The 27,855-nt window shown below is 42.1% G+C and overlaps 4 protein-coding genes across 5 annotated transcripts in view; all 4 read left to right on the plus strand.

Moving 5' to 3' along the window:
• utp18 (UTP18 small subunit processome component) overlaps positions 1 to 13,036 on the plus strand; it is a 33,070-nt gene extending 20,034 nt beyond the window's left edge. For both annotated transcript variants that reach the window (XM_083976508.1, XM_083976509.1), the window contains exon 14: positions 12,582 to 13,036. The gene's annotated coding sequence lies outside the window, so the exon portion shown is untranslated. The remainder of the gene's footprint in view (positions 1 to 12,581) is intronic.
• The window catches only part of LOC310989775 (NACHT, LRR and PYD domains-containing protein 3-like), an 82,030-nt gene that overhangs the window by 3,543 nt on the left and 50,632 nt on the right, over positions 1 to 27,855 (plus strand). The window contains exons 4-11 of the mRNA XM_083976923.1: positions 128 to 309; positions 583 to 2,201; positions 4,454 to 4,627; positions 6,523 to 6,699; positions 9,253 to 9,426; positions 9,671 to 9,844; positions 10,293 to 10,466; positions 11,288 to 11,461. Coding sequence (XP_083833049.1) covers positions 128 to 309; positions 583 to 2,201; positions 4,454 to 4,627; positions 6,523 to 6,699; positions 9,253 to 9,426; positions 9,671 to 9,844; positions 10,293 to 10,466; positions 11,288 to 11,461 — 2,848 coding nt within the window. The remainder of the gene's footprint in view (positions 1 to 127; positions 310 to 582; positions 2,202 to 4,453; positions 4,628 to 6,522; positions 6,700 to 9,252; positions 9,427 to 9,670; positions 9,845 to 10,292; positions 10,467 to 11,287; positions 11,462 to 27,855) is intronic.
• LOC310989777 (NLR family CARD domain-containing protein 3-like) overlaps positions 21,686 to 27,855 on the plus strand; it is a gene marked incomplete at its 3' end in the record, with an annotated part of 219,808 nt that continues 213,638 nt past the window's right edge. The window contains exon 1 of the mRNA XM_083976925.1: positions 21,686 to 21,750. The remainder of the gene's footprint in view (positions 21,751 to 27,855) is intronic.
• Positions 22,653 to 27,795, plus strand: LOC310989722 (uncharacterized protein; the record flags this gene model as incomplete). Its single annotated transcript, XM_083976869.1, has 6 exons — positions 22,653 to 23,155; positions 23,612 to 23,682; positions 23,922 to 24,570; positions 24,739 to 25,013; positions 25,354 to 25,935; positions 27,740 to 27,795. The coding sequence occupies exons 1-6, from the start codon at positions 22,668 to 22,670 to the stop codon at positions 27,793 to 27,795; spliced, it is 2,121 nt and encodes a 706-aa protein (XP_083832995.1). The 5' UTR covers positions 22,653 to 22,667.

Raw genomic sequence — 27,855 nt, forward strand, 5'->3', positions numbered from 1 at the left:
GCCTTTAAGATGATGATTCAAACCTTCTCTTTGTTGTCTGTAGTTTTTCTGTAGCTGATGAAAATAATCTGATCAGATTGTCAGACTCTCTGTCTTCAGTCTGACTCTGTCTCTTGTCTCTCAGCAGATCGTGGTCTGCAGGAGGTTTTAGATCAACATAAGATCAGTCTGAGGAGCAGATGTGAACGAGTGACTGAAGGAACTGAGGGAACAGGAAGTGGAACAGGAAGTGGAACCCTCCTCAACAGGATCTACACTGAGCTCTACATCACAGAGGGACAGAGTGAAGAGGTTAATACCCAACATGAGGTGAGACAGCTGGAGACAACGTCCAAGAAGAAAACCCTCCATGAGACTACAATCAAGTGCAACGACATCTTTAAAGACGTACCTGTCCAACAGAGAGAGGACGTCTCTACGGTCTCACCTGTCCACCAGAGAGAGGGCGTCTCTACGGTCTCACCTGTCCAACAGAGAGAGGACGTCTCTACGGTCTCACCTGTCCAACGGAGAGAGGACGTCTCTACGGTCTCACCTGTCCAACAGAGTGAGGACGTCTCTAAGGTCTCACCTGTCCAACAGAGACCCATCAGAGTGGTTCTGACCAACGGTGTCGCTGGCGTTGGAAAAACCTTCTCGGTGCAGAAGTTCACTCTGGACTGGGCCGAGGGCTTGGAGAACCAAGATGTCAGTCTGCTGGTTCTGCTTTCGTTCAGGGAGCTGAACCTGATCAGAGATCAGCGGTTGAGTCTTCTCAGGCTGCTCCATGTTTTCCATCCAACATTACAGAAGGTCACAGCAGAGCAGCTGGCTGTCTGTAAACTTCTCTTCATCTTTGACGGCCTGGATGAAAGCCGACTGTCACTGGACTTCAACAACAGGGAGGTTGTGTCTGATGTCACACAGACGTCATCAGTCAACGTGCTGCTGACAAACCTCATCCAGGGGAATCTGCTTCCCTCGGCTCTGGTCTGGATCACCTCCAGACCTGCAGCAGCCAATCAGATCCCTCCTACATGTGTCGACAGGGTAACAGAGGTCCGAGGCTTCACTGACGCCCAGATGGAGGAGTACTTCAGGAGGAGGTCCAGTGATGAAGATCTGTCCAGAAGAATCATCTCACACATCAAGACGTCCAGGAGCCTCCACATCATGTGTCAAGTCCCAGTCTTCTGCTGGATCAGTGCTACAGTTCTGGAGCACATGTTGACCACAGACCAGAGAGGAGAGCTGCCCAAGACCACGACGGACCTGTTCTCACACTTCCTGCTGGTCCAGACAAAGAGGAAGAAGAACAAGTACGGTGAAGGACATGAGACGAGTCCACAGGAGCTGACGGAGGCCGACAGGGAAGTTCTTCTGAAGCTGGGGAGGCTGGCGTTTGAACAGCTGGAGGAAGGAAACATCATGTTCTACCAAGAAGACCTGGAGCAGTGTGGTCTGGATGTCACAGAGGCCTTGGTGAACTCAGGACTCTGTACTGAGATCTTCAAAAGAGAGAGTGTGATCTTCCAGAAAACAGTCTACTGCTTTGTTCATCTGAGTGTTCAGGAGTTTCTGGCTGCAGTCTACATGTTCCACTGTTTCACCAACAGGAACACACAGGTCATCAAGAAGTTCCTGAGAGAAGACTCCAAAGAGACAAAGACGAAACGAAAACAGAAGTCTTTGTCTGAGAAGATTCAGAATTTTTTTGGATTTAATGCAAGACCCCTGGTTAACTTCCTCCAGAGAGCCATGCAGAAATCCCTCCGCAGTAGAAACGGTCACCTGGACCTGTTTGTTCGCTTCCTTCATGGCCTCTCTCTGGAGTCCAACCAGAGGCTGTTAGGAGGTCTGCTGGGTCAGACAGACAACAGTCCAGAAACCATCCAGAGAACCATCAACAACCTGAAGAAGATGAACTGTGATGACAGTTATTACAGGGATGACAAAGATAAAATCTCTCCTGACAGAAGCATCAACATCTTCCACTGTCTGACGGAGATGAAGGACCAGTCAGTTCATCAGGAGATCCAACAGTTCCTGGAGTCAGAGAACAGATCAAAGAAGGAACTCTCTGAGATCCAGTGTTCAGCTCTGGCCTACATGCTGCAGATGTCAGAGCAGGTTCTGGACGAGTTGGACCTGAAGAAGTACAAGACATCAGAGGAGGGACGACGGAGACTGATCCCAGCTGTGAGGAACTGCAGGAAGGCTGAGTGAGTCCAGACATGATCAATAACACACACACACACACACACACACACACACACACACACACACACACACACACACACAGTCTCAGTTTGACGATTAAAGTCCAACATGGACTTGGACATGGACATGAACAATGTGCAGGTCTGACAGAGTGGTGAGGGTCAGGGCTGGGTATTGATCACTGATCACCTGAATCCATCTGATCTCTGATTCACTTTGATTCCTGATTCAACATCATGATTGTGTTTTAGATTTCAGTCCCAACTCCAGTTTGACTTGGACATGAATGAGACGCTCAGAGAACTGATGCTGTAAATTGTTGCATTATTAAAACCATGAATGTTGACATGATGAATGGAGCCAAAGCAGTTCCATTAATGCACTTTCTATTGAACATGAGCAACAAGCTCTACACCTGAGCTCACCTGACCACATCTACCCGTGTCATCCACAGGAGCCAGGATTAAACATCCATCTGGGCTTTGATGAATGGATGTTTTTCTTCATTGTTTTTATTGCAGTTTTTGTTTTCATTCATTTTCAACAGTGTCTACAAAAACAAGACACACGACAACAAAACACAAACACAAAATGTACACAACAGCTCTTACATAAAAAATGAACATATGGCATAATACAAGAGGTGGTGGGTCATTCACAGTACCTTTAAATAGAATGGAGGAAAGGTCCGGTCCAATATAGTCCAGAAAACGGCGCCACACTCTGTAGAACTGATCTACGCTGTGATGTATGACGTTGGTAAGATATTCTAGAGGGATCAGTTCAAAAATTATTTTACGCCAACCACAGACGGAGGGAATCTTGTCACTGACCCACTGCAAGAGAATATTTTTCCTAGCTGCAAACGTTAGAATATTATACAATCTTTTGTTGACTGCTGTTTTGAGACGGTCACTTGGAAGACCTAGAATCAGGGACAAGGGATTCATTTCTATATTAATGTGAAAAATTCTTTCCATTTCATTTAGAATTTCAACCCAATATCTTTCAAGTTTATGACAAGACCAGAAACAATGAGTTAAAGTTCCCACATCAATTTTACACTTGAGACACAAAGTGGAAGAGAGCGGTTGAAGAGGTGCCTGTGGTGAGGGGATATGTAATCTTAAATTGTATTGCTCTTGTCTGAGTACAAATTGAAATCCTTTTTGCAAGAGACCAAATGGTATCCCATTTTTCACAGAGACACTTTCAACTTATACTGATATAATGTCTGATTTGCAAAAAGTGAAAGAAATCTTGTTTGGCCAATTTGTAACTGTTGGTAAGCTGTTCAAATGACATAAAGTTTATCACCTCAGAAAAGGTCACCAAGACATTTAATATTCTTATTAGACCATTGCTGAAGAACCTGGGGGAAAAGCAGGATTATTTATTATTGGGGTAAAGATTGATGTTATATTTGATCTTCCCTCGAGACGGTGGACAAGCCGTCATGCTTTTAGAGTGTTGATTGTTACAGGATTTGTACAAAAGGCTTTCATTTCTTTAAAATTATTACAAAATAATAGGTCTTAATTTGTATAGTGACAAAGATGTCTCAATATCCAACCAGATTGAAGTTTTACCCTTAACCCAGTCGGTCACAAAGCTGATAAATTTTAATATTAGGTAAATCCAAGCCACCCATTGAACTTGGTAGATGTAATACTGCCATCTTAAGCCTAGGTCTACGCTTATTCCAAATAAAAGAGCTGAGCCATCCATTTATGTCCTTCAATACCCTTTTAGAAAACAAGATAGGGATCATTTGGATATGATACAATAGCCTTGGCAGCACATTCATTTTGACCAGGGCAATGCGTCCTAACCAGGAAACAGGAAGTGACGTCCATCACTCTAGGTCCTGTTTAATTTTACAAAATAAGGGTGCAAAGTTGGCTTTGTATAGTTGATTGAAAGATTGGGTGATAAAGATTCTCAACTACACAAACCCATTGGGAGACCATTTGAAAGGAAAGGAAGGAACTGTAGTTGGTATTGTTGAAAGAGTACCAAGCGGCATGGCCTCTGGATGAATGGATGTTGGTTGATTCAAGGAGGTGGATCTGAATCTGGGTTTTTCCAGCCCAGCCCTGATGAGGATTATTGTTTCATGTCCAACACAAAGAGAGAAGATGAACTGAACCAGAGTGTGAAGATCACATGTTGATCACATGATGACATGTTGTGTGTGTTTAGTACAAATTGTCTGATTTTACTCTCACACATTTTGTTTCTTCTCTGATCACAGACTTTTTCATTGTGGACTCTCAGAGCTTCACTATGAAGTCATTGCCTCAGCTCTGAAGTCCAGCCCCTCCCACCTGAGACACCTGAACCTGAGTTACAACAAGCTGGATGATTCATCAGTGAAGCGTCTGTGTGCTGGACTGGAGAGTCCAAACTGTAGACTGGAGACTCTGGGGTGAGTTCACTGACTGGAGCTGTTGTAGTTGTTTGAAGCTTCAGCTTCTCATTGGTTCATACATGTCAGGATTTGTGTGTGAGGATTTTGATCAAGAAGCTGAAGAGAGAAAACAGTTGAGATGAGTCCAGAGAGAAGAAGGTGAGAGCAGTCGTAGTGTTTGTGATTCAGAGCAGCAGAGAACGAGCTCAGCTTCTACAACTGTTGTTTTCAACTCAGACACTTGTTGTTGAACCAACGTGCAGCACTGATCTGAGAGCAGATGTTGAGTTGTGGTCAGAAACACAGCAGCTGGTGGATGTTGTGGAGCTGACAGAACCATGGGAGGAAGCATGAGAGGAAGCAGCTGAGATCCACAGAGCTGGCAGCAGAGGCAGAGGAGGCTGGAAAGCTGCGCTCCAGTGGAGGCTGGCTGTAGGGAGCTGTTGGCAGCTAAAGTCTGCTCCCTGGTAGCTCAACTGGCTGGGAGAGGCTGGAGTGTGAAGCAGGAAGTGAAGAGCACGGCACACACTGCAGCCACTTCCTGTCAATGACTGTGTCGTGGAAATATTGGTCCTGCCGGTGGCAAGTCAAAGAACAAGACAGGAGAGGTAGCATGCACCCAAGTTTATTCTCCATTCTCCACAGAGAAGGGGAGAAGGGAACAGAACACAGAACTACATGGCAGGTAGCAGTTCAGAGTAATGCCCCAAGAACAGAGGTTGCAGTCCCTTCTTATACCCCACTTTATGACTCTGGTTACTTCATTACTACAAGCACTTCTAGCCTTCCCAGACAATAAAACAATCAAACAGATGTGTTACTCAACAAATGGCTACCCCAGTTGTTGGTTTCCCTATAGGAGTTTACAACCTAGATCAGTTAGTAAACAAGGTTGTACATGGTCATCCTAGTGTCCTTCTTCTGCCCCCAGGTTTATTATGGTCAATACACAAATGTCTCCACTAATGGAGTTAACAGGATTGCTACATGGTCTTACTACAATTACTTCAAAGACTATGTTACCACTTATTACAAGGAGAATACCCATCATAGCAATTTTCCACCACAACTGTGAATGCTGAGAATCAAGGTGAGACAGGTGAGAGCAGAGCTGCTAGTGTTGGTCTTGTTGCTGCTGACATGAAGCAGCTGCAGAGGCTCAGCTGGTTTGTTTGGAGGCTCACCAAGATGGGCTGAAGGTTGTTGCTTCATGTGGCGGCTCAGGCTCAGAGTGTTGACTCAGTGCTTGGCTGAGGGCAGGAGTCAGAAGCAGCTCAAAGTGACAGCTGAGCTTCTTGAACGTGGGCTTGTGTGAGCTGTTGAACACAGTCAGTGTGTTAGCAGAGCAGCAGCACAGAAGCTGAGTGATGAGCTGCTGTGGACGGGCTCGCCACTAACAACCTGCTTCACACACTTTCAAAACGTCCACGGAGAAAAGCTGACCACGTCGTTCTGAAGATTGTCACAACTTGATGTTGCTGTCAAACAGCCCTGAACTCTGGGGCCGTGTTTGTCGGCCATTGAAGCGGCGTTTCGCTACGCACACGCGCACTATGACGCACACTGTATGAGTGCAGATGAGCTGTTGGAGTGAGAAGGAGCTCAGTGACAGAGTCTCTGAGAAATGTGGCTGCACAACATGAGTTTGTATGGATGGAGCCACAGGTGGAGCTGACAGGTGAAGAGGCGGAGTCACTGCGTCTGTGTTGAAGCAGCAGCAGCTTCTCATGAATATTAATGAGCTGTTTCTCTCTGTCACTGTTTAACCTGCTTCCTGTTGCTTCAGCTGTTGGACTTTGATTTTCTAAACTTGTTCTTTCTGAAGCTTCTTCAGCTCTGAACAGATGATGAGACACTGAACGCTGTCAACAAGGAGCTTTGTCCTCAACTCACTGCTTTTATTCTTTATTCAGATTGATGTGCTGCAGGTTGTCAGAGATCAGCTGTTCTTCTCTGGTCTCAGCTCTGAAGTCCAACCCCTCCCACCTGAGACACCTGGACCTGAGCTACAACTACAACCTGCAGGATTCAGGAGTGAAGGATCTGAGTGGTTTTCTGGAGAGTCCAGACTGTAGACTGGAGACTGTGAGGTCAGTTCGATAGATTTTTTTTCTATATTTAGATTTTAATGCATCTTGAGCAGGACATGTCCTAAAAACAAAAAACTCTTCTTCTAAATAATCTGTGACAAATGATGTAAAATTAGTCCAGAAACACAGAGTTGTATTAATTCCTCATTTGAGTCCTGATTTATTTTCCTCTTTATTCAGATTTTTTTCAGAAATCATAGTTACACCACTTGACACTGATTGATTTGATTCACTGTATGATAAAGATTTTATTCTGTGGGTAATGGGGGCGGGACTAGATAAGCTTTTGCTTCTCCCGCTTTCCCTTTCGGCCATGTGCATTGTATTATTGAACTAAGATGAAGTGTGATGATGATGATTTAAATTGACATGCCCGAAATAAATAAATTGATTGATTGATTGATTGATTGATTGAAAACTGTATTGAACAACATTAGACAAGTGTTCAAAATGATTAAAAACACAATAAAGCCCAAAGGCTTATTTCCATTGTGGTCCTATTTGATGGTAGACAGTACACATGGATTTAAAAACAAGGAAGACAAGCACACAACACATGGACTAAAAACATGGGAGAAAGACACTAGGGCACATAGACTACAACATTGAAGAAAAAGAACAAGATGAAATAGATAAAACAAGGGATTAGGTCCCAAACAGAAACAACAAAACATTTAACAGACACACAAACAAACAATACAATAATCTAGTGCTTCACGGCTCTTTTGATTTAATTTATCGGTTGGCTAACCATTTTTTTATTGAGGACTTAAAAATAAAGTAGGAGAAGCTAACAGTTTTAAGGTTTAAAGGAAGGCCATTCCACAAGACAGCTGCTGAGTAAAGAAAAGAAAACTTTCCCATACAGCTCTTAAATCGGCAGAGCCTGTAGTCAGTGGAGCGCCCCCTGGTGGAGTAATTGTGTGTGTCACTGACTTTGGAGAAGTAGTTTACTAAATACTTTGGTGCCAGGTCATTTTTTATTTTATAAACTAAACACAGTTCGAGTTGAGAAACTCTCTCCTCCACTCTGAGCCACCTGAGGCTGCAGAAGTGGTCAGGATGGAGGTGTGTTCTGGGATGAAGTTTATGTAGCTACTACTCTAATCAGTTTGTTTTGACATGTCTGTAGCTTTACTTTGAGGCCTTTAGAGGTGCCAGTGTACCAAGATGTGTACAGGCATAGTCAAAGTGGCATTGTACAAGGGCATCAGCTAAGGTTTTTAGGGTGTAGCTATCCAATAGGCTAGAAATTCTTGCTAGGAACTTAGTCCTTTGGCTCACCTTTGTAATGACTCTTCGGGCCATAAACTCCCCTGATAATTTATTGTCTAAGATACAGCCTAGGTAGGTGACCATTTCCCTGGCTGTGATTATAAAATTGCCAAGTGTGACCCTTAAAGCAGATATCAGCTTCACGGCCGTTTCGGGTAATGCTGCGTTCAAGGCAGGCTTTTGAAACCGTAAGTTACAGCTTCAAGTCACAACTACGACTTGGTAGCGTTCCAGGTAACCCGTAGCTCGTGTTTTTACCATCCTGTTGTCTGTGAAAGTTCCCTATAACGGCCACTCGTAACTTCCGACCCGTGAACTCGTACCAGATCGAACTGGTATGACTTCACAGGAAGGAAAAACACAAAGTACGAGTTTCTTTGAACGCACCATGAGTTAGCAGCCCCCGCCCTTGTCAGGCATCAATTGGTCCTCGTGCTACGTCACCACATTCACGCGCATCCCTTGGCTGCACACACAGCCCTTCATGCCGTTCTCTCTCCTCATTGGATAACACTTGTATCCCACAAGGAAAATTTTCTCCTCGGGTTACAGCAGAGCAGAGTGACGGAGAGACTCGTGTTTAGGCTGAAATACTTCATGTAAGTGATTGCTGACGGAAAATAGGACTATTTAGGACTTATATTAACAAAAACATTCCACTGATATCTGCTTTAATTCTCGTGACTTTCTTAGTTTGTCTCTGGACCCAAAAAGAATTGATTCTGTTTTGCCAAGATGAAGAAACAGCTTATTATCTACCAGCCATTCACTGAGTTTGGAAAGTTCTATACTAAGCAGCCTTTCCACCTCTGGGTTTCATCATGTCATTGACCCCTGTGCTGTTAGTCGTTTATTGATTTAACCCTGATACCAGTTGATCAATAAAGTTATTGATAATAATAATAATAATAATAATAATAATAATAATAATAATAATAATATCAGAGAAGAATAAAAACAAAGTTAGTGACATGAAATGGTACAAATATAAATCTGTCTAAAAGAATCAGAATCTCTAAACCAGAGAGTTGTAGTCAGTGTTTAGTCCAACAGGTATTGATCAGATATTGATTGTATATTGACAGACTGAGCTAAGGTCAGCAGCAGCTGATGAATCTGTGCTGACATGTGGATGATGTGTAGAAGGCCACATGATGAAGACCCACAAGAACACAAGGACAAAGTCCCTTTGATTATTGATCAGGACTCGTCAGGTTATTGATCAGGACACATCTGATCAGTTATCAATTAATTTATCTTCTTTTATTCTTTATTCAGATTGGACAGCTGCAGTTTGTCAGAGATCAGCTGTTCTTCTCTGGTCTCAGCTCTGAAGTCCAACCCCTCCCACCTGAGACACCTGGACCTGAGCAACAACAACCTGCAGGATTCAGGAGTGAAGGATCTGAGTGGTTTTCTGGAGAGTCCAGACTGTAGACTGGAGACTCTGAGGTCAGGTTTATTTTAAAAATTCCTCACCAAGAATAGCTTTTAAAACTTCAAATCAGCAGCAGGTCAGCAGCAGCTGATGAATCTGTGCTGACATGTGGATGATGTGTGTTGAAAGCCACATGAAGAAGATCCACAAGGACAAAGTCCCTCTATTGATTATTGATCAGGACTCATCTGATTATTGATCAGGACACATCTGATCAGTTATCAATGAATTAATCTTCTTCTTTTATTCTTTATTCAGATTGTATGTCTGCAGTTTGTCAGAGATCAGCTGTTCTTCTCTGGTCTCAGCTCTGAAGTCCAACCCCTCCCACCTGAGACACCTGAACCTGAGAGGAAACAAGCTGCATGATTCAGTAGTGAAGGATCTGAGTGGTTTTCTGGAGAGTCCAGACTGTAGACTGGAGACTCTGGAGTGAGTTCACTGACTGTTACTGTTGTAGATCTTAGATCTTTGATCCACAACTGAACCTGATTGATCTTCACTCAGAACTTGAATCATTGACTTTGATTGAATTGATTAATGACATTTGAAATAGTGGTTCTTGAATATTTGCAGTTGTGTGAGAATGATTCTTCAGTTTCAGCTCATTTCACTCAGTGGTCATGAATAATGTCTGTTCACTTCAGTTCAACCTTCACACACACTCGTATTTCTCTCAGTCAGACGACTCATGTTTTCTAGAAACTCTGGAGAAAATGTCCAGTATCAGCTCATCAACTCACTTCATCTCTATCACAACAATGTGCACAAGATCCTCACAACTCATGTTTGGACAAAGACACTGAAATTCACCTGTTGAAGAAAAACTCTTCTTTCTGATCATCAATGAATTTATCTTCTTCTTTTATTCTTTATTCAGATTGGAGTACTGCAGTTTGTCAAAGATCAGCTGTTCTTCTCTGGGCTCAGCTCTGAAGTCCAACCCCTCCCACCTGAGAGAACTGGACCTGGGTCAGAACAACCTGCAGGATTCAGACCTGAAGGATCTGAGTGGTTTTCTGGAGAGTCCAGACTGTAGACTGGAGACTCTGAGGTCAGTTCACTGACTGTTGTATCTGATCCACCTACAGTGGATTAAAGTGAACTTATAAAAATATACTTTCTTCTGAAAACATTAAATTAAAATAGATTTTTTTCTGTGTTTCTATATTTAGATTTTAATGCATCTTGAGCAGGACATGTCCTAAAAACAAAAAACTCTTCTAAATAATCTGTGACAAATGATGTAAAATTAGTCCAGAAACACAGAGTTGTATTAATTCCTCATTTGAGTCCAGATTTATTTTCCTCTTTGTTCAGATTTTTATCAAAAATCAAAGTTACACCACTTGACACTGGGTTTCATCACCTCATTGACCTCTGTGCTGTTAGTTTATTGATTTAACCCTGATACCAGTTGATCAATAAAGTTATTGATAATAATAATAATAATAATAATAATAATAATAATAATAATAATAATAATAATAATAATAATAATAATAATAACAACAGAGAAGAATAAAAATACAAAGTTAGTGACATTAAATGGTACAAATATAAATCTGTCTAAAAGAGTCAGAATCTCTAAATCAGAGTTGTAGTCAATGTTTAGTCCAACGGGTATTGATCAGATATTGATTGTATATTGACAGCAGCAGCTGATGAATCTGTGCTGACATGTAGATGATGTGTGTAGAAGGCCACATGATGAAGATCCACAAGAACACAAGGACAAAGTCAAAGGACAAAGTCCCTCTATTGATTATTGATCAGGACACGTCTGATTATTGATCAGGACACGTCTGATTATTGATCAGGACACATCTGATTAGTTATCAATGAGTTAATCTTCTTCTTTGATTCTTTATTCAGATTGTGGGGCTGCAGTTTGTCAGAGATCAGCTGTTCTTCTCTGGTCTCAGCTCTGAAGTCCAACCCCTCCCACCTGAGAGAACTGGACCTGAGCCACAACAACCTGCAGGATTCAGGAGTGAAGGATCTGAGTGGTTTTCTGGAGAGTCCAGACTGTAGACTGGAGACTCTGAGGTCAGTTCACTTTGACTGTTATTGTTGTAGATCATCAACTCACTTCATCTCTATCACAACAATTTGCACAAGAACTACTGCTCCCCCTGCTTCTTTAACATACTTTCAGCTACCAATAGAAACAAACTAACACAAATCACACACAAAGCTGCCAAGATTATCGGATTCCCCACCCCCAACCTCTCAGACCTTAACGTCATAGCCACCGTACGCAGAGCACACTCCACTGGATCCCGGTCACCCACTCAACCCACACTTCACACTCCTTCCTTCTGGCCAACAGTATACGCTGGCTTGGAAGAAAATAAAATTCAATAAAAGCTTCATACCATCTGCCATAATAGAACTAAATAAGAAAATGAAAAGTCTAATGCATATGTAAGTTGTGGGGTTTTATGTATTTCTGGGTGTATGAAATGTAGGAAATGCATGTATGTATGTAATATGGTCAAGGACACACTCCTGTGGTGGTCCTTTTCTTGACTGTCTGTACTTCTGGAGGCTCTATGTATGGAATGGTGAAAACAATTTTCCTGTAATGGACAAATAAATCCAGCTATCTATCTATCTATCTATCTATCCTCACAACTCGTGTTTGGACAAAGACACTGAAATTCACCTGTTGAAGAAAAAACTCTTCTTTCTGATCATCAATGATTTATCTTCTTCTTCTTCTTCTTTTATTCTTGATTCAGATTGATCTGCTGCAGGTTGTCAGAGATCAGCTGTTCTTCTCTGGTCTCAGCTCTGAAGTCCAACCCCTCCCACCTGAGATACCTGAACCTGAGCTACAACAACCTGAAGTCTTCAGACGTGAAGGATCTGGATGATCTTGTGGAGAGTCCAGACTGTAGACTGGAGACTGTGAGGTCAGTAGGGGGGCGGAGTCAGTCTGTGCTGCTTTCAGCACTATTGGACTAAAGTCAGTGAGACAATAACAGAGACAACAGTCAGCCAATCAGAGCAGAGAGAGACAACAGTCAGCCAATCAGAGCAGAGAGAGAGACAATCGCTGATCCATCACCTCTGTCCTCTGCTTCTCTTCTCAGATGGGAACCTTCCCTCCTCTAGTCCTGAACCTCCTGAACTGATCTGAGAGCAGCTCCACTGTCTCACACAGAGTCCAGTCCACCATCCTCCCTGTGTGTTCTGGACCGGACAGAGATCATCACTGTCTCTGGACTCATCTGATCCTCTACACACTCTCTGCTCCTCCTCCTCCTCCTCTTGTTTCCTTCTTCATCCATTCTGGTTAATCAGCTCCATCTTGTGGTGTGGTGAAGAACTGCTGCTCATTTCCATTTCCACATTATTCAGTGTTTCTAAATATGATGGAGGTTCAGATCATGTTGCTATGACGACAGTTAACACATGAATGTACGCACCATGTTCGTAAACACTGTTTATTTTGTATAATGATCAATGATGTATATTTTATATGTAGTTTTTTCTGGCTCTAATGTGACTCTGGCCTCTCAGGGAGCAGAGGAGAGAGACAACAGCAAGAGCAAAACCCTGTTTACTCAACACGAAGCAACAAAAACACGTTTATCTAAAGAATTAAAGCAACCAAGAGATTTGTCAGCAAGAGCAAAAACACATGTATCTTTTTTTTTTTTTGCTTCAGTGAGTTTTTTTCTCTTAAATAAAGTTATATTATTTCTCAAGCTCTTGTTTCTGTTTGACGTTGAAGAGGTTTTGTTTGGATCGATTTGATACAAAAGTAATTCCATAGTGTTACAGCTGGAATTTACAAACCAGATCAATCTGTGGTGATGGATCAATGAACCATGGATCAATGATTTACCATTTACTTTATCTTTAAGTCAAAAAATAAGAATAAAATGAAGTTTGACTGACAGACACACAGAACAACATAGATGATAAGTACAGTGGCAATAACTTTTGCTGAATTCCAAACTGTGGAGCTACAAGGACACTGAAAAAATGCGCAGAGGAGCAGCGACAACATAATTAAAGTTCAAATGCAACCGAAAATTAAACCCGTCACTGGAAGAGCTGAGAGCGCCGACATCGTGGTCTTCAGACATAAAGACTGGAAAGGAGACAAAGTCAGAGCCTGTCAATGCAAGCAGTGGTGTAGCCAGTGCAAAAGCAACGCACACCAAGAACGGAAACAGCGGCGGGAAGACGAGGATGTGCGAGCAGCAACAAGTATGTGTTTGAGATGAGCAACAGAGCATGACAGTCAACGTTTCAAAGTTCAAGAATGTCTAGGACTCTTCCCAGGCAGAGACACACTGAGTGGACTTGGCTTATGACAGTGCACTGGAGTTGCAGAGCACAGAGTAGATGCAGAGGTTTGCTCCAACGACAGTAAACAGCGCCTCAACGCAACACTAAGACAGACTTTGCAGGCTACATCCCATCATACCCACAGCACGTCTTTTCTGTTTAAGCTGCTGCTGCCTCCGGATGGTACAAGATGGTACAAAACTCAACATTCACGACTCAGTAAGTGACTATATCAGTGTAGTGAGGGAGTGTTTTGTCTCCCTGTGAGCTTCCCAGAGAGTTTTCTGGGAGAATGAATGACTGATGATGTTCATCTGTAAGAGACAGAGATGGGGACTCGAGGTTGCGTTTTCTTCATATTGCATTGCAATATCCTGTTTAAAGTGATCATATAATAAACAACTAATCAATAGGCTACTGTATAGATAAAGGAGTGATAATAACCTACAGTAAATGCTTTGAATCGCTTAGATATAGCTGTGCAGTATCCTTAGTAGACTGGATAGCAGCAGATGATAAAGGGTCATTACAACCAGAAGAGACAGGAGACTTTTATTTTTTAGAGACTTGAGACTTGACTTGGACTCGTGACCAAAGTCTTGAGACTTGATGAAGTCTCACCCCTCAAAGACTTGAGACTTGACTCGGACTTGCAAAAAAAGACTTGAACATCTCTGGTATGAGAAGTAATCACACTCACCTGTATCAGTGGATGGGGAGGAGGAGGCTGGACGGCGTCGGAGACAGACAGGAAATGTTGTGTGTCTGCAGCTGTTGGTGAGACGGTGGCCGTGGTGCCGTGGCGGCTCGGTGCTGTTCACGACTTTTAGTGTCACCGGCAGAGAAGACGGTTAAATAGGGGAGCTGTGTCACATCATCTGTTAGGAGGGGGGCTCTACACCTCCTTTAGGTAGCGAGGGACCGACGGAGAAGTGAGTGGCTTGAACGCTGAGCCAGCCAGGTTAGGTTGACACGGCACAGGAAGACACAACACGACAACACGTGGTAATGTTTGGGCTGCTGCAGCCGTGCACGTCAGCAGTGGGACATCGCCGGAGAAAAAAGAGAGAGAGAGAGAGAGAATGAGTGTTGCCTCGAAAGAAAATATGAAGGACGACTGACCGCAAAACCAAGGAGACTCTTGTGTTTTCAAATGTTCCAATTTTTACATACAGTATTTCCATTCTACATGACATTTTTTTCAGTTTTCAACACAATTGAAAAACTTCACAAACGGCTACTTGTTTGATCAAAAAATAAATAAAGTTGCAACATCCATCTTACATATAATAATTATTTTCATAGGCCTATATCCTATGTGCAGAGGCTGTCACATGTGCACATGTTAATGATTCCTAACAATAATTATTAACAGTGATTTACCATGGTTTGAAACACAGGTACATCAAATTACAATGCATCTGCACAAAATAATCTATGTTCATTAGCCTATATGTTCATCATTACATCTGTCATGTTCAATTTTTGACGGAAAATAAATATTTAAATCAGAAATAACCTTCTGATATCTCCAAATCTCACTTGTGAGTATGAGGGAACATTTAGACTTGACAAAAATAGTGTTTTGAGTTATATTGTGATAAATATCGATATCGACTGATATAAAAAATGATTGTGGCAGGTGTTTCTGTGTTTCTGTGGTAGAAGTGGTTCTGAGCTGCCTCCAGAGTGGACTGGTCTGTATTGATGTGTGTTTTGTCACTGAGTTCCCTCTGTGTGCAGTGTAAAGGTTGCTGTGCATTTAGTATTGTGTGCAGTGTGTCTGTGTAAATCTCTCCTTCATTTGTGGTGCTGTGTGTTGCAGGGTTGTGCAGCAGCTGCCTGGCCCTCTGTGGGGCTGGTTGCAGTTTCAGATGTCACAAGTATTTCTTCATGAATGACTCACTATAATAAAGACTTGTTTTTGTTGTACACCTACCTGTGTCTGTGGTGGATCCTCTTTCACAGGACCAGACCAGGTTAACAAAGGTGGTGGGAACTTTCCACGACCTTTAAAATCCTCAGACAAAATGTATTACATCATCAACACACAGTAAATGATGAATGTAAAGTGTAACCATTCTTGACAAAGAGGAGGAATACATAAGTGTTACCTAGTTTGCTGTCTCCTTGCTGAAAGCCAGTGGTTCAGTATCTCTCTGGGCTTGGCTCGTCATCCAGTACTGGAACATCTTCTCTCTCTGGAAACTGTTGAAATCTTCACAAATCTCTGGATCACTCTAGGTCGGCTCCACCATCTCAGCAGGGTGGCATTTTGAAAAGTATTCACTCTGGGACCTGAGACAAGGTCAAGATACAATTACTTGATGCTAAGTTGTGAGCAATTCAACATTTTTACTACATTTCAGTTGCAGGTCAAATACATAAAGGAGATCTCAAAAATTAACTCACCAGTGCACCTTTAAATATACGGTTAAACTCTAATGAATTACAAAGACTATGAATCTTCAGAACATCATTTAACTTTTCTTAGCTACAGAAATACCAGCATTAACAGTAAATATTTGATATGAACCCGTGTTAACCCACAGCCAGCTGCAGTACTTTACACAAAGTATTTCAGAACACATTGAATAACAGTTTCTTTTACACAGCATGTAGTCAGAAAATGTCTGCTGCTCAGCAGTATTTACTAAGATATTCTCACTCACCACTTCAAAGCCATTAACACTGTTAGGCTAACCCAATAGGATTTAACTTGAAGTAATTAGCATCACAGCAGTGGATTGTATTAGCACTAGCATGGACCGACACAGTTTACAACGGCAACAATTATCATCATGGTTAACGGAAACATGAGTCAGCTGACTACATATTAAAACTCACCTGTCCTCACCTGACCAGCTGGTCTTCACTCAGGAAGTGGATGAAGCATTTCACTGGCTACCGTGCACCTCCACTTGACTCTGCTGTTTGACCCACTTTATCATTTTTAAATGTGTGTGTTTGTTTTAAGTGCTTTTATGTAAAATATGAAACTATTTATTTTAAGTGCATCTTTGAACATGAATTTAAATTTTGAGCTCTACTGAAGTGAATGCATAACTGTTTAATTGCTGTGGGCTACAAATGACCAGAGACAAACCTGTCCCACAGTGTGAAGTGTGTGTTCAGGATGTTAGAGCCAAAGCAGCTCTAGAACTGGTTCATGCTGACAGAGTGGGACATTTGTGGAGATAAATTATTTACATTTAACTCATAATGTATTAATATAACTGCATTTCATCATATGTTTTTGGAGGAAAGAATATTTATGTCTGTATGATATGGTTTGTTGACCTGGAGGTGATGGAGTTCTCTTGTTTGGACACTAGGGGGCAGAATTAGAGCAGGGATTGTGGTGGGGCATGTCTGGATGGGTTTTCCTCATCGCCATGGAAGACTCAGTTCAAGCAGCCTCGTCTCTCTGTGTCACTGTTTCTTTCCTGTGTTTTTCAGGTGAGTGTCGTCTCAAACCCCAAAGGAATTACTGAAACTTCTTAGTTAAACTTTAGAGAAGTGTGAGTGTCTACATGTTGTACATTTGTGTGTGTGAATGTTGAATGAGAGCGGCTGTGACTGCTGTTTATTTTACTGCATAAAGCACTTTGAGCTGCTTCCTTTTGTATGAAAAGTGCTTTATGAATAAAGGTTTGTTTTTGTTGATAGTGTCTGTATGTTAACTGGATTGAACTTTATTTGGAGATAATGAATGTGTTGGGAGAGACACAGGAAATGTTGTGTGTCTGCAGCTGTTGGTGAGACGGTTGCCGTGGTGCTGGGGCGGGTTGGTGCTGTTCACAACCTTCAGTATCGCTGACAGAGAAGACGGTTAAAGAGGAACTATGCAAGATTTGTTTTGTTTTTTACCTTAACTATGCTACATACAACACATAACAAACTGCTACTTTGATCTGTTGCTGTTTTTCTGTGCTCATGCTGTTATTATAAATGTTTGTGCAGACAGTTGATAGTTGGTGATGCCCATGTTTTTGTGAAATCAAACTTTAACACTCACAGAACCTCTAAGCCCAGGGGTGTGGAATCATTTTAAATGAGTGTGTTTATTTAAAGTGCTTTTATGTAAAATATGAAACTATTTATGTCAAGTGTGTTTTTAAGACATGAGTTAAAATTATGAGTTCCACTGAATGCATAACTGTTTAATTGCTCTGGGCTACAAATGACAGAGACAAACCTGTTCTATGGTGTGAGTAGATAAATTAATTACATTTAACTCATAATGTATTAATGTAACTGCATTTTATCATATTTATGGAGGAAAGAATATTTCTGTCTGTATGATACGGTTTGTTGACCTAGAGCTGATTCCAGTAGGAGGAGTTCTCTTGTTTGGACACTAGGGGGCAGAATTAGAGCAGGGATTGTGGTGGGGCATGTGCCTACGTTTACATGGAGAACATTTGTGTGTGTGAGTAACTGTGAATGTTGAATGACAGAGGATGTTGACTGCTGTTTATTTTATTGCATAAAGCACTTTGAGCTGCTTCATTTTGTATGAAAAGTGCTCTATGAATAAAGGTTTGTTTTTGTTGATAAAATGTGACACTGTGTCTCCAGTGTTGTCTGTGGGAGTTTGTGTGATGTGTGTGTGTTGTGGGTCCATGACTTGTTTTGTTGTGAAATTGTTGTTAACAACTGAACCTAAGTTATGAAAAGTTAATGCATAAGTTCTGGAGTGTTAATTAATGAGCTGAAGAGTTTATTACCAGGCTGTTGCCACTGATAAGAATGTGGTCTTTGTTAACTTGGTTAAATAAGGTTGATGATTATGCACAAATATCACTGTAATATGATTTATAGTGTCTGTATGTTCATTGGATTGGAACTTTATTTGGAGATAATGAATGTGTTGGTGTAAATGAGTCATAAGAAGAATAAAATGTCTACAGATGTGACAAATCCAAGGCCCAGGCCAGCACACAGGAGTGATGTAGCTGGTGCAACTACCTGAAGCTGCTGACAGACACCAACACTCACCTGTAGCAGACTGCAACCCACTGGCACCACTCACCTCACAGGAAACAGGACGTTGTTGGAGACCATCTCAGGATTTTATTCTGCACACAACAGTAGGAGCACATTAGCTGCATCTACTATGTTTTTATGTTTTATCTCATTCAAAGTCAAAGTCAAAGTGTCTTTATTTGTCCCAAACAGGGAAGATTGATTTGCAGCCAGAAAGATCCACACATTCAAACACATACACAAATAGACAACACCAGATAACATGTAGGCTAACATATCATGGGCAGATTAAAAGGACCTACTGCAAGATAAAATATGATTAAAAAGTGCCAATAATGTGCAAACAAATAAATAATAAACATCATGGGGCCTAAAGTGGAAATGCAACCGGCAGGTTACAACAGCCGTGAACAGCCTGTATACATACAATTAATTATCTATATTCATAACAATAATTTGTAACAGTTCTAACAGAATATTCACTAATAAATAAGGTGCATCTCAATAAATTAGCACATCCTGGAAAAGTTTATTTATGTCAGTAATTCAATTCAAAAAGTGAAGCTAACACATTATAGATCCATTATTATGGCTTAAGTTTAATACAGACATAAAATTCAGTTTCTAAAAAAAACAACTACTATATTACAAAAGACCAATTGTTTTTCTTTTTTTTAAAAGCATTTTTAATACAGAAATATTGTGAAAAGTTAGTCCATCTATATGCACTCAATACTTGGTTGTGGTTATTTGACTTGAACTACTGTAAACGGACTTTTCCATGATATTCAGATTTATTGAGATGCAGCTGTAGTTTCCAGTTTCAAACTGAATGTTCACTAATCAATCAGATATTTCTGTAGACATGAGATCGTATAGTGGCAGTTTCAGTTGGATCCACAGCAGATGAACTTTAAACACACAGAACAAAGCCACAACACAAACACATGTATGCTAATGAGATGAGATCGTTAAATCCTCGTCTCACTGTGAACAAAGAAAAACAACACACAGTCACACACACTTTAAACATGGCCGCCACCTCATCACTCAGTGTGTGTGTGTGATATTCATGGTAAGTAAGGACTTTAAGAGCATATTATCTACAAACAACGGAGAGAGTTTCACCGTGTGTCTCGGCTCTTCCAGCAGCAGCGACGTTTTGGCGCGTTTTGGGGGGTGCACCGCTACTTAACGCCCCACCTGCAACAACAGCTGGAACCAGGAACCATCGTTCTCTGAACCAAACTGCTGCAGCAACAACAGTTTAGCTGGTTAACATATTTACCACTGGTCTGAATAATATGTGGAGTGGGTTTTAGTTTTAGCTGAAGTTCACATAGATAATATCAACTTAAAAACACATTAAATCTAAATACTGACTCAGCTACACACACCACCTATGGTTTATGGAGATAACCAAGGAACAGGAGCATTAGCTAAGAAGCTTTGTTGTTGTTGGTTTGTTTCTTCCTCTCTCTCGTTTACTTCTTTCTCTCTCTTTTTTGTCGTTTGTTTGTTTAACTATTATTATTGTTAATATTACAAGGCTATTATCTCCTCTTTTTTTCTGTTTTTTTTTAAACTTATTTTCTCCTCTCACACATGAAACCTCTCATCACTCTATTACTTCTATTACTCGCTATGTTTATAAATATTACCCTTTTACTATTATGTAGGCAATTTTTTTTTATTATCATTATATTGTTATTGATGTATTTTTCTTTATCTCTTGCGTGATTCATTGTAAGGTAAGGTAAGGTAAAGGTATTTTATTTGTCACATATACAGCTAGTACAGTGAAATTCTTTCTCTGCATTTAACCCATCCCTGAGGAGCATTGTGATCTTGTCTTTACGTTCCATGTTCGTTGCACCTGCTATTCTGTATTTTCTTGTATGTTTTTGTTTTGTTTGTCTTTTATTCTTGTTAACACCACGTGTGTCTCGTGTTGTTTGTCTTTACACAATAAAAAAAGAATCTGTGAGTCGACAGAGATGTGAGCACGTTGATATTAAAGATCATTTTCTGAGGTTGACTGATAATGAAGGAAAAATAAAGTATGAAGTATTGTCCAACAGACAAGATGGCAGCAGATGTGAAGACAAAACCTGCAACAGAGTTAAAGTTGGGAAGTTTGTAAAGTTTGTGTTTGGAGAGTCACAGATAAGATTAGGTTACATGATGTAAGTTTAAGGTAGAAAAGCTTATTGTTAAGAGACATTCTTTTATTTGGTGTAGCTACTCTGGTTATTATTCACACACATTAGACTGTGTAGTAATGTGAGTCATAAGTGTAAAGGTCAGAAGCTCATGTTATGTCATCACGTTCTGTTTAAGCAACGCCCAGCCTGTGTTGTTTTTCTATTCTGGGGAAGCTGAAGTGAATTCCTCCATGACACAGAGAAGTGTGTGAGTGTGTGCTAGTCTCTAATAAATATGCTCACAGAAGCTAAAGAATATCTCTGCCTCCGTCAACTACGTATTCTCTGAGTTCAGCGCGAGTAAAAGCTGCAAAGCTCAACACTTATAATGTTCTGTGTTTAAGGAGTCAACAATGTGAGAGCAAGTGGAGGAGGGGGGGGGGGGGGGGGGGGGGGTTAAATATGTTCTCAAATTATTATATTAATATTAAACAGTCAACCAGAATTGACAAAGGCAGACATGAGATCACTTCAGAAATCATTCAAAATCATCATTGTCAGGCCATCATCGTAAATAAGAACTCGTTCTGAATGATTCTGCCTGGTTAAATAAAGGTAAAAAAAAAAAAAAAATCATGGTCCAATAAAAAAAAAAGAGAAAAAATAAATCTGATGAGAAATGCTTTACCTGTGACATGTTTGGACACGTCATAGAAAATAAATGTGTAAATAGCAAGGCGATTCGTTCTGTGCTGTGACTCCCTCAGGTGAGCTGGCTGCCTGGCTCCGCCCCAGACTGAGGTGTGGATATGAGACAGGTGAGGAGGAGGAGCGAGAGAAAGTGAAAGTATTTAGTTCAGACGCCATTTTAAGAAGAAGAAGGAGTAAGAGCTGCGGCAGGTGAGTGTTAAAACAACATTATTATTATTATTCACCGTTAAGTCTCAGTCCCTGTGAAGTGTGAAGGGAAGGAGAGTCAGAGTAGTTTTACACTAGTCCGCCATTGTTGTTGTTGTTGTTGTCCAGCGGTGTGAAGGTCACAGAGAGGTGAGGCTATGACGTCACCGTTTCACTAAAGAACCGTTTTAGTACAAAACGCTGATATGAGAAATAAAAACTGTTAACACACTGTATTCTCTCTGTGTGTGTGTCAGTGTTAACAGGCAGCTAAGGGGAAAGTTAAGGGAACTTAAGTCAGACAGCTGAGCTCTGAATCCTCTGTTTATTTCACCTCTTAATGTGAAAACCGTGTGTTTGACCTTCAAAATAAAAGTTTAACACTGACCCAGAGAAGATAAAGAGTCTGAAACACAGTTGATCCACATCAGACCAGGTTCGGATCAAAAACCAAAAGAATAAGACACAAAACAGGTTTCACTGTTTTAAAGACTTGTTATCTTCAAAGTTCAAAGTTCAAAGTTATCTATATTGTCCCTGTTGAAATTTATTTGCAGCCAGGAGTTCCAAAACACATAAAGACATCCAAGGTCCAATACCCATAAATACACATAAAACACACACAGAACAATCAACCTTTGTTAAGAACAACAGCACATATAGCAACACATCAACACATAGTGGGCAGAGTAATTAATTTTCAAGTGCATTCAGAGACAAAGTCTTCTCTGGAAAAGTGTTAAAGTTTTACACTCAACACAAAATGAAACACAGTTTTCACATCGAGAGGTGAAATAAACAGAGGATTCAGAGCTCAGCTGTTGAATTTAATTTTCCCCTTAACTTTCCCCTTAACTGCTGAATCTGAAGCTAACGTCAGTGTTTCTGGTTTCTCTCTCAGACTGACTGAAGTCCTGAAGATGAGTGTTAATGTGGAGGAAGAGGAGGACGGACCAGAGTCTCCAGGACCCATCTCTCCGTATCAGAAGAGTGACCGGTCCAAAGGACATCCTCTAAACTTCAGACCTGGACCTGGACCCACCAGCTGGTCTGTAAAGAGTGACCGGTCCAATGAACAACCACTAAACTTCAGACCTGGACCTGGACCTGGACCCACCAGCTGGTCTGTAAAGAGTGACCGGTCCAATGAACAACCTCTAAACTTCAGACCTGGACTTGGACCTGGATTCACCAGCTGGTCGGTAAAGAGTTACCAGTCCCATGATCAACCTCTAAACTTCAGACCTGGACCTGGACCCACCAGCTGGTCTGTAAAGAGTGACCAGTCCCATGATCAACCTCTAAACTTCAGACCTGGACCTGGACCCACCAGCTGGTCTGTAAAGAGTGACCAGTCCCATGATCAACCTCTAAACTTCAGACCTGGACTTGGACCTTCAAAGTCACGGTAAGAGACGGTTTCTACTGTAAACTGAGCTGAAGATGATTCAGTCATTAGACTCATTTGAGGAAACAGAGAGAAACCAGGAACCAGATCCATCAGACTCTGAAGGTTCACAACCAGTTTAAAGCCCCCCCCTCCCTCTACCACCCACCTCCTGCAGTGAAACACAAACACTATAGAAAACAGAAAAAGCTCCTCAGCTCTGAGATAACGAGTCATGGTTAAAGTAGAGTAAATGTAAATTAGTAGGCTAACTATGTCTCGTCAAAATACTTTACAGACACCAGCTGGTCTCAGATCAGTGAGGCCACATCCATGTTTGTCCTCAGTCCTCTCTCTTCTTTCTCCTCTCTTGAAGAAAAGACACATCAGTGTTAATCTGTGTTTGTCCTCATCAACGTCTTTATGATTTAATGTAATTATCAGAGTGTTTTTGTATGCATGTTTTATATCATTTAGTCTGGACAGAGAGAAGAGGAGTGGTGTCTCTGACGTCCTGAAGGATCATGGACAAAGACCCAGAACCAGAGGTGAGCTGCAGACAGCCAATCAGAGCAGCTGTGGACAAAGTGAGACTGAACATCTGTCTGCTGATGTGGTCATTTGTTGTTTTCTCCAGAGTCATTGTTCCATCACACAGCACTGACATTTAAGATGATTCAAACTTTCTCTTTGTTGTCTGTAGTTTTTCTGTAGCTGATGAAAATAATCTGATCAGATTGTCAGACTCTCTGTCTTCAGTCTGACTCTGTCTCTTGTCTCTCAGCAGATCGTGGTCTGCAGGAGGTTTTAGATCAACATAAGATCAGTCTGAGGAGCAGATGTGAACGAGTGACTGAAGGAACTGAGGGAACAGGAAGTGAAACCCTCCTCAACAGGATCTACACTGAGCTCTACATCACAGAGGGACAGAGTGAAGAGGTTAATACCCAACATGAGGTGAGACAGCTGGAGACAACGTCCAAGAAGAAGACCCTCCATGACACTCCAATCAAGTGCAACGACATCTTTAAAGACTTACCTGACCAACAGAGAGAGGACGTCTCTACGGTCTCACCTGTCCAACAGAGAGAGGACGTCTCTACGGTCTCACCTGTCCAACAGAGAGAGGACGTCTCTACGGTCTCACCTGTCCAACAGAGACCCATCAGAGTGGTTCTGACCAACGGCGTCGCTGGCGTTGGAAAAACCTTCTCGGTGCAGAAGTTCACTCTGGACTGGGCCGAGGGCTTGGAGAACCAAGATGTCAGTCTGCTGGTTCTGCTTTCGTTCAGGGAGCTGAACCTGATCAGAGATCAGCGGTTGAGTCTTCTCAGGCTGCTCCATGTTTTCCATCCAACATTACAGAAGGTCACAGCAGAGCAGCTGGCTGTCTGTAAACTTGTCTTCATCTTTGACGGCCTGGATGAAAGCCGACTGTCACTGGACTTCAACAACAGGGAGGTTGTGTCTGATGTCACACAGACGTCATCAGTCAACGTGCTGCTGACAAACCTCATCCAGGGGAATCTGCTTCCCTCGGCTCTGGTCTGGATCACCTCCAGACCTGCAGCAGCCAATCAGATCCCTCCTACATGTGTTGACAGGGTAACAGAGGTCCGAGGCTTCACTGACGCCCAGATAGAGGAGTACTTCAGGAGGAGGTCCAGTGATGAAGATCTGTCCAGAAGAATCATCTCACACATCAAGACGTCCAGGACCCTCCACATCATGTGTCAAGTCCCAGTCTTCTGCTGGATCAGTGCTACAGTTCTGGAGCACATGTTGACCACAGACCAGAGAGGAGAGCTGCCCAAGACCACGACGGACCTGTTCTCACACTTCCTGCTGGTCCAGACAAAGAGGAAGAAGAACAAGTACGGTGAGTGATGGGCTGATGATCTGAGACCACTTCATCCACAAACTATAGCATGATGAGGTTGTTGGTTGTGTGATAGCATCTTTCTCTTACATCAAAGAGAACATCTTTAGACATTAAGACCTGGGAAAACACAATGTAGAGTTTGTGACAAAGTTGTAAGTTTTGTGATCATCAGCTGCTATCTATCTATCTATCTATCTATCTATCTATCTATCTATCTATCTATCTATCTATCTATCTATCTATCTATCTATCTATCTATCTATCTATCTATCTATCTATCTATCTATCTATCTATCTCTATTCAAATCTTTAAAAAAAACTCATTTTTTCTTTGTAGGTAATAGCCCATCGGCCTCTGTCCTCTCCAAACTACGGTCAGTCTTTCAGTCATTATACAGGAGTCCACAGGAGCTGATGGAGGCCGACAGGGAAGTTCTTCTGAAGCTGGGGAGGCTGGCGTTTGAACAGCTGGAGGAAGGAAACATCATGTTCTACCAAGAAGACCTGGAGCAGTGTGGTCTGGATGTCACAGAGGCCTTGGTGAACTCAGGACTCTGTACTGAGATCTTCAAAAGAGAGAGTGTGATCTTCCAGAAAACAGTCTACTGCTTTGTTCATCTGAGTGTTCAGGAGTTTCTGGCTGCAGTCTACATGTTCCACTGTTTCACCAACAGGAACACACAGGTCCTCAAGAAGTTCCTGGGAGAACAACATGATGATTTAACCCTGGATGACTTCCTGCAGAGCGCCATGCAGAAATCCCTCAGCAGTAGAAACGGTCACCTGGACCTGTTTGTTCGCTTCCTTCATGGCCTCTCTCTGGAGTCCAACCAGAGGCTGTTAGGAGGTCTGCTGGGTCAGAGAAAGAACAGACCAGGAACCATCCAGAGTACCATCAACAACCTCAAGGAGATGAAGAGTGACTCTCCTGACAGAAGCATCAACATCTTCCACTGTCTGACGGAGATGAAGGACCAGTCAGTTCATCAGGAGATCCAACAGTTCCTGGAGTCAGAGAACAGATCAGAGAAGAGACTCTCTGAGATCCAGTGTTCAGCTCTGGCCTACATGCTGCAGATGTCAGAACAGGTTCTGGACGAGTTGAACCTGTGGAAGTACAAGACATCAGAGGAGGGACAACGGAGACTGATCCCAGCTGTGAGGAACTGCAGGAAGGCTGAGTGAGTCCAGACATGATCAATAACACACACACACACACACACACACACACACACACACACACACACACACACACACACACACACACACACACACACACACACACACACACACACACACACACACACACACACACACACACACACACACACACACACACACACACACACACACACACACAGTCTCAGGTCAGTTGTGTTGTTTCTCCAGATGTTTTAAGACTCTGAGTTTTAAACTTGCAGATGTTTCAGTTTGAGCTTCAAGCTGAAGATGAAAGTCCAACAAAGATGGACATGAACAATGTGCAGGTCTGACAGAGTGATGAGGATCAGGGCTGGGTATTGATCACTGATCACCTGAATCCATCTGATCTCTGATTCACTTTGATTCCTGATTCAACATCATGATTGTGTTTTAGATTTCAGTCCCAACTCCAGTTTGACTTGGACATGAAAGAGACACTCAGAGAACTGATGCTGTAAATTGTTGCATCATTAAAACCATGAATGTTGACATGATGAATGGAGCCAAAGCAGTTCCATTAATGCACTTTCTATTGAACATGAGCAACAGTGGAGTCGTCATGGCAACAGATAGCAGATGCAGCAGCAGCAGCAGCTCCACTGTGTGTCAACAGTCACAGCTGCTTCTTCACATCCTGCACATAGATCTGCTTCCATTCAGCTCCACACAGTTTCTACCTGACTGGACACTTGTTACCTTGGAGTCTAGAGGCTGCTGTGTGTGTGCTGCTAGTGTTGTGTGTTTGTGTACGCTAACACACCTGTGCTTCACCTGCTGGTTCAGTTGTGGCTGGTTGTGAAGCCGAAGCAGCTGCAGCTCCAGTGTAACAGACTGACTGTGTCATGTTTGTGTGTCCATCATCAGCACAGACACACAAACTGTCAGAAGAGTGAAGGACGATCAAAGCAGCTTCTCTCTCTTTTTACTCATCAACCAGCTCAGTCACTGTGCAGCCGCTAGCTCTCACACACTTTTAAGGTGGAATGTTTTCTTGTGTGCTGCTCAGTGACCCATGGAAATCAATCAGTCCACCTTAAATGTCACCATGACAACCTGGAGTGTGTCCTTAGTGTGGATTAGATCTGTGCAGGACACACACTTTAGTGGTCAGATCTTCTGACTAAAGATGTTTCTACATTTCACCTTGATTTTCTTTGACTTCATTTCATGTTTGGAGAAAATCAAAGTGTGTGAGCGTTGTTCAGGTGACACCTGCAGCTCTACACCTGAGCTCACCTGACCACATCTACCTGTGTCGGCGCAGGAGCCTGGATTAAACATCCATCTGGGCTTTGATGAATGGATGTTGGAGGATTCAAGAGGAGGTGGATCTGAATCTGAATGGGTTCTTCCAGCCCAGCCCTGATGAGGATTATTGTTTCATGTCCAACACAAAGAGAGAAGATGAACTGAACCAGAGTGTGAAGAGCACATGTTGATCACACGATGACATGTTGTGTGTGTTTAGTACAAATTGTCTGGTTTTACTCTCACACATTTTGTTTCTTCTCTAATCACAGACTTGTTAAGTGTGGACTCTCAGAGATTCACTGTGAAGTCGTTGCCTCAGCTCTGAAGTCCAGCCCCTCCCACCTGAGACACCTTGACCTGAGTAACAACATCCTGGATGATTCAT

The sequence above is a fragment of the Trachurus trachurus genome, assembly GCF_905171665.1.
Source record: "Trachurus trachurus genome assembly, chromosome: 8".
Lineage (NCBI taxonomy): Eukaryota > Metazoa > Chordata > Actinopteri > Carangiformes > Carangidae > Trachurus > Trachurus trachurus.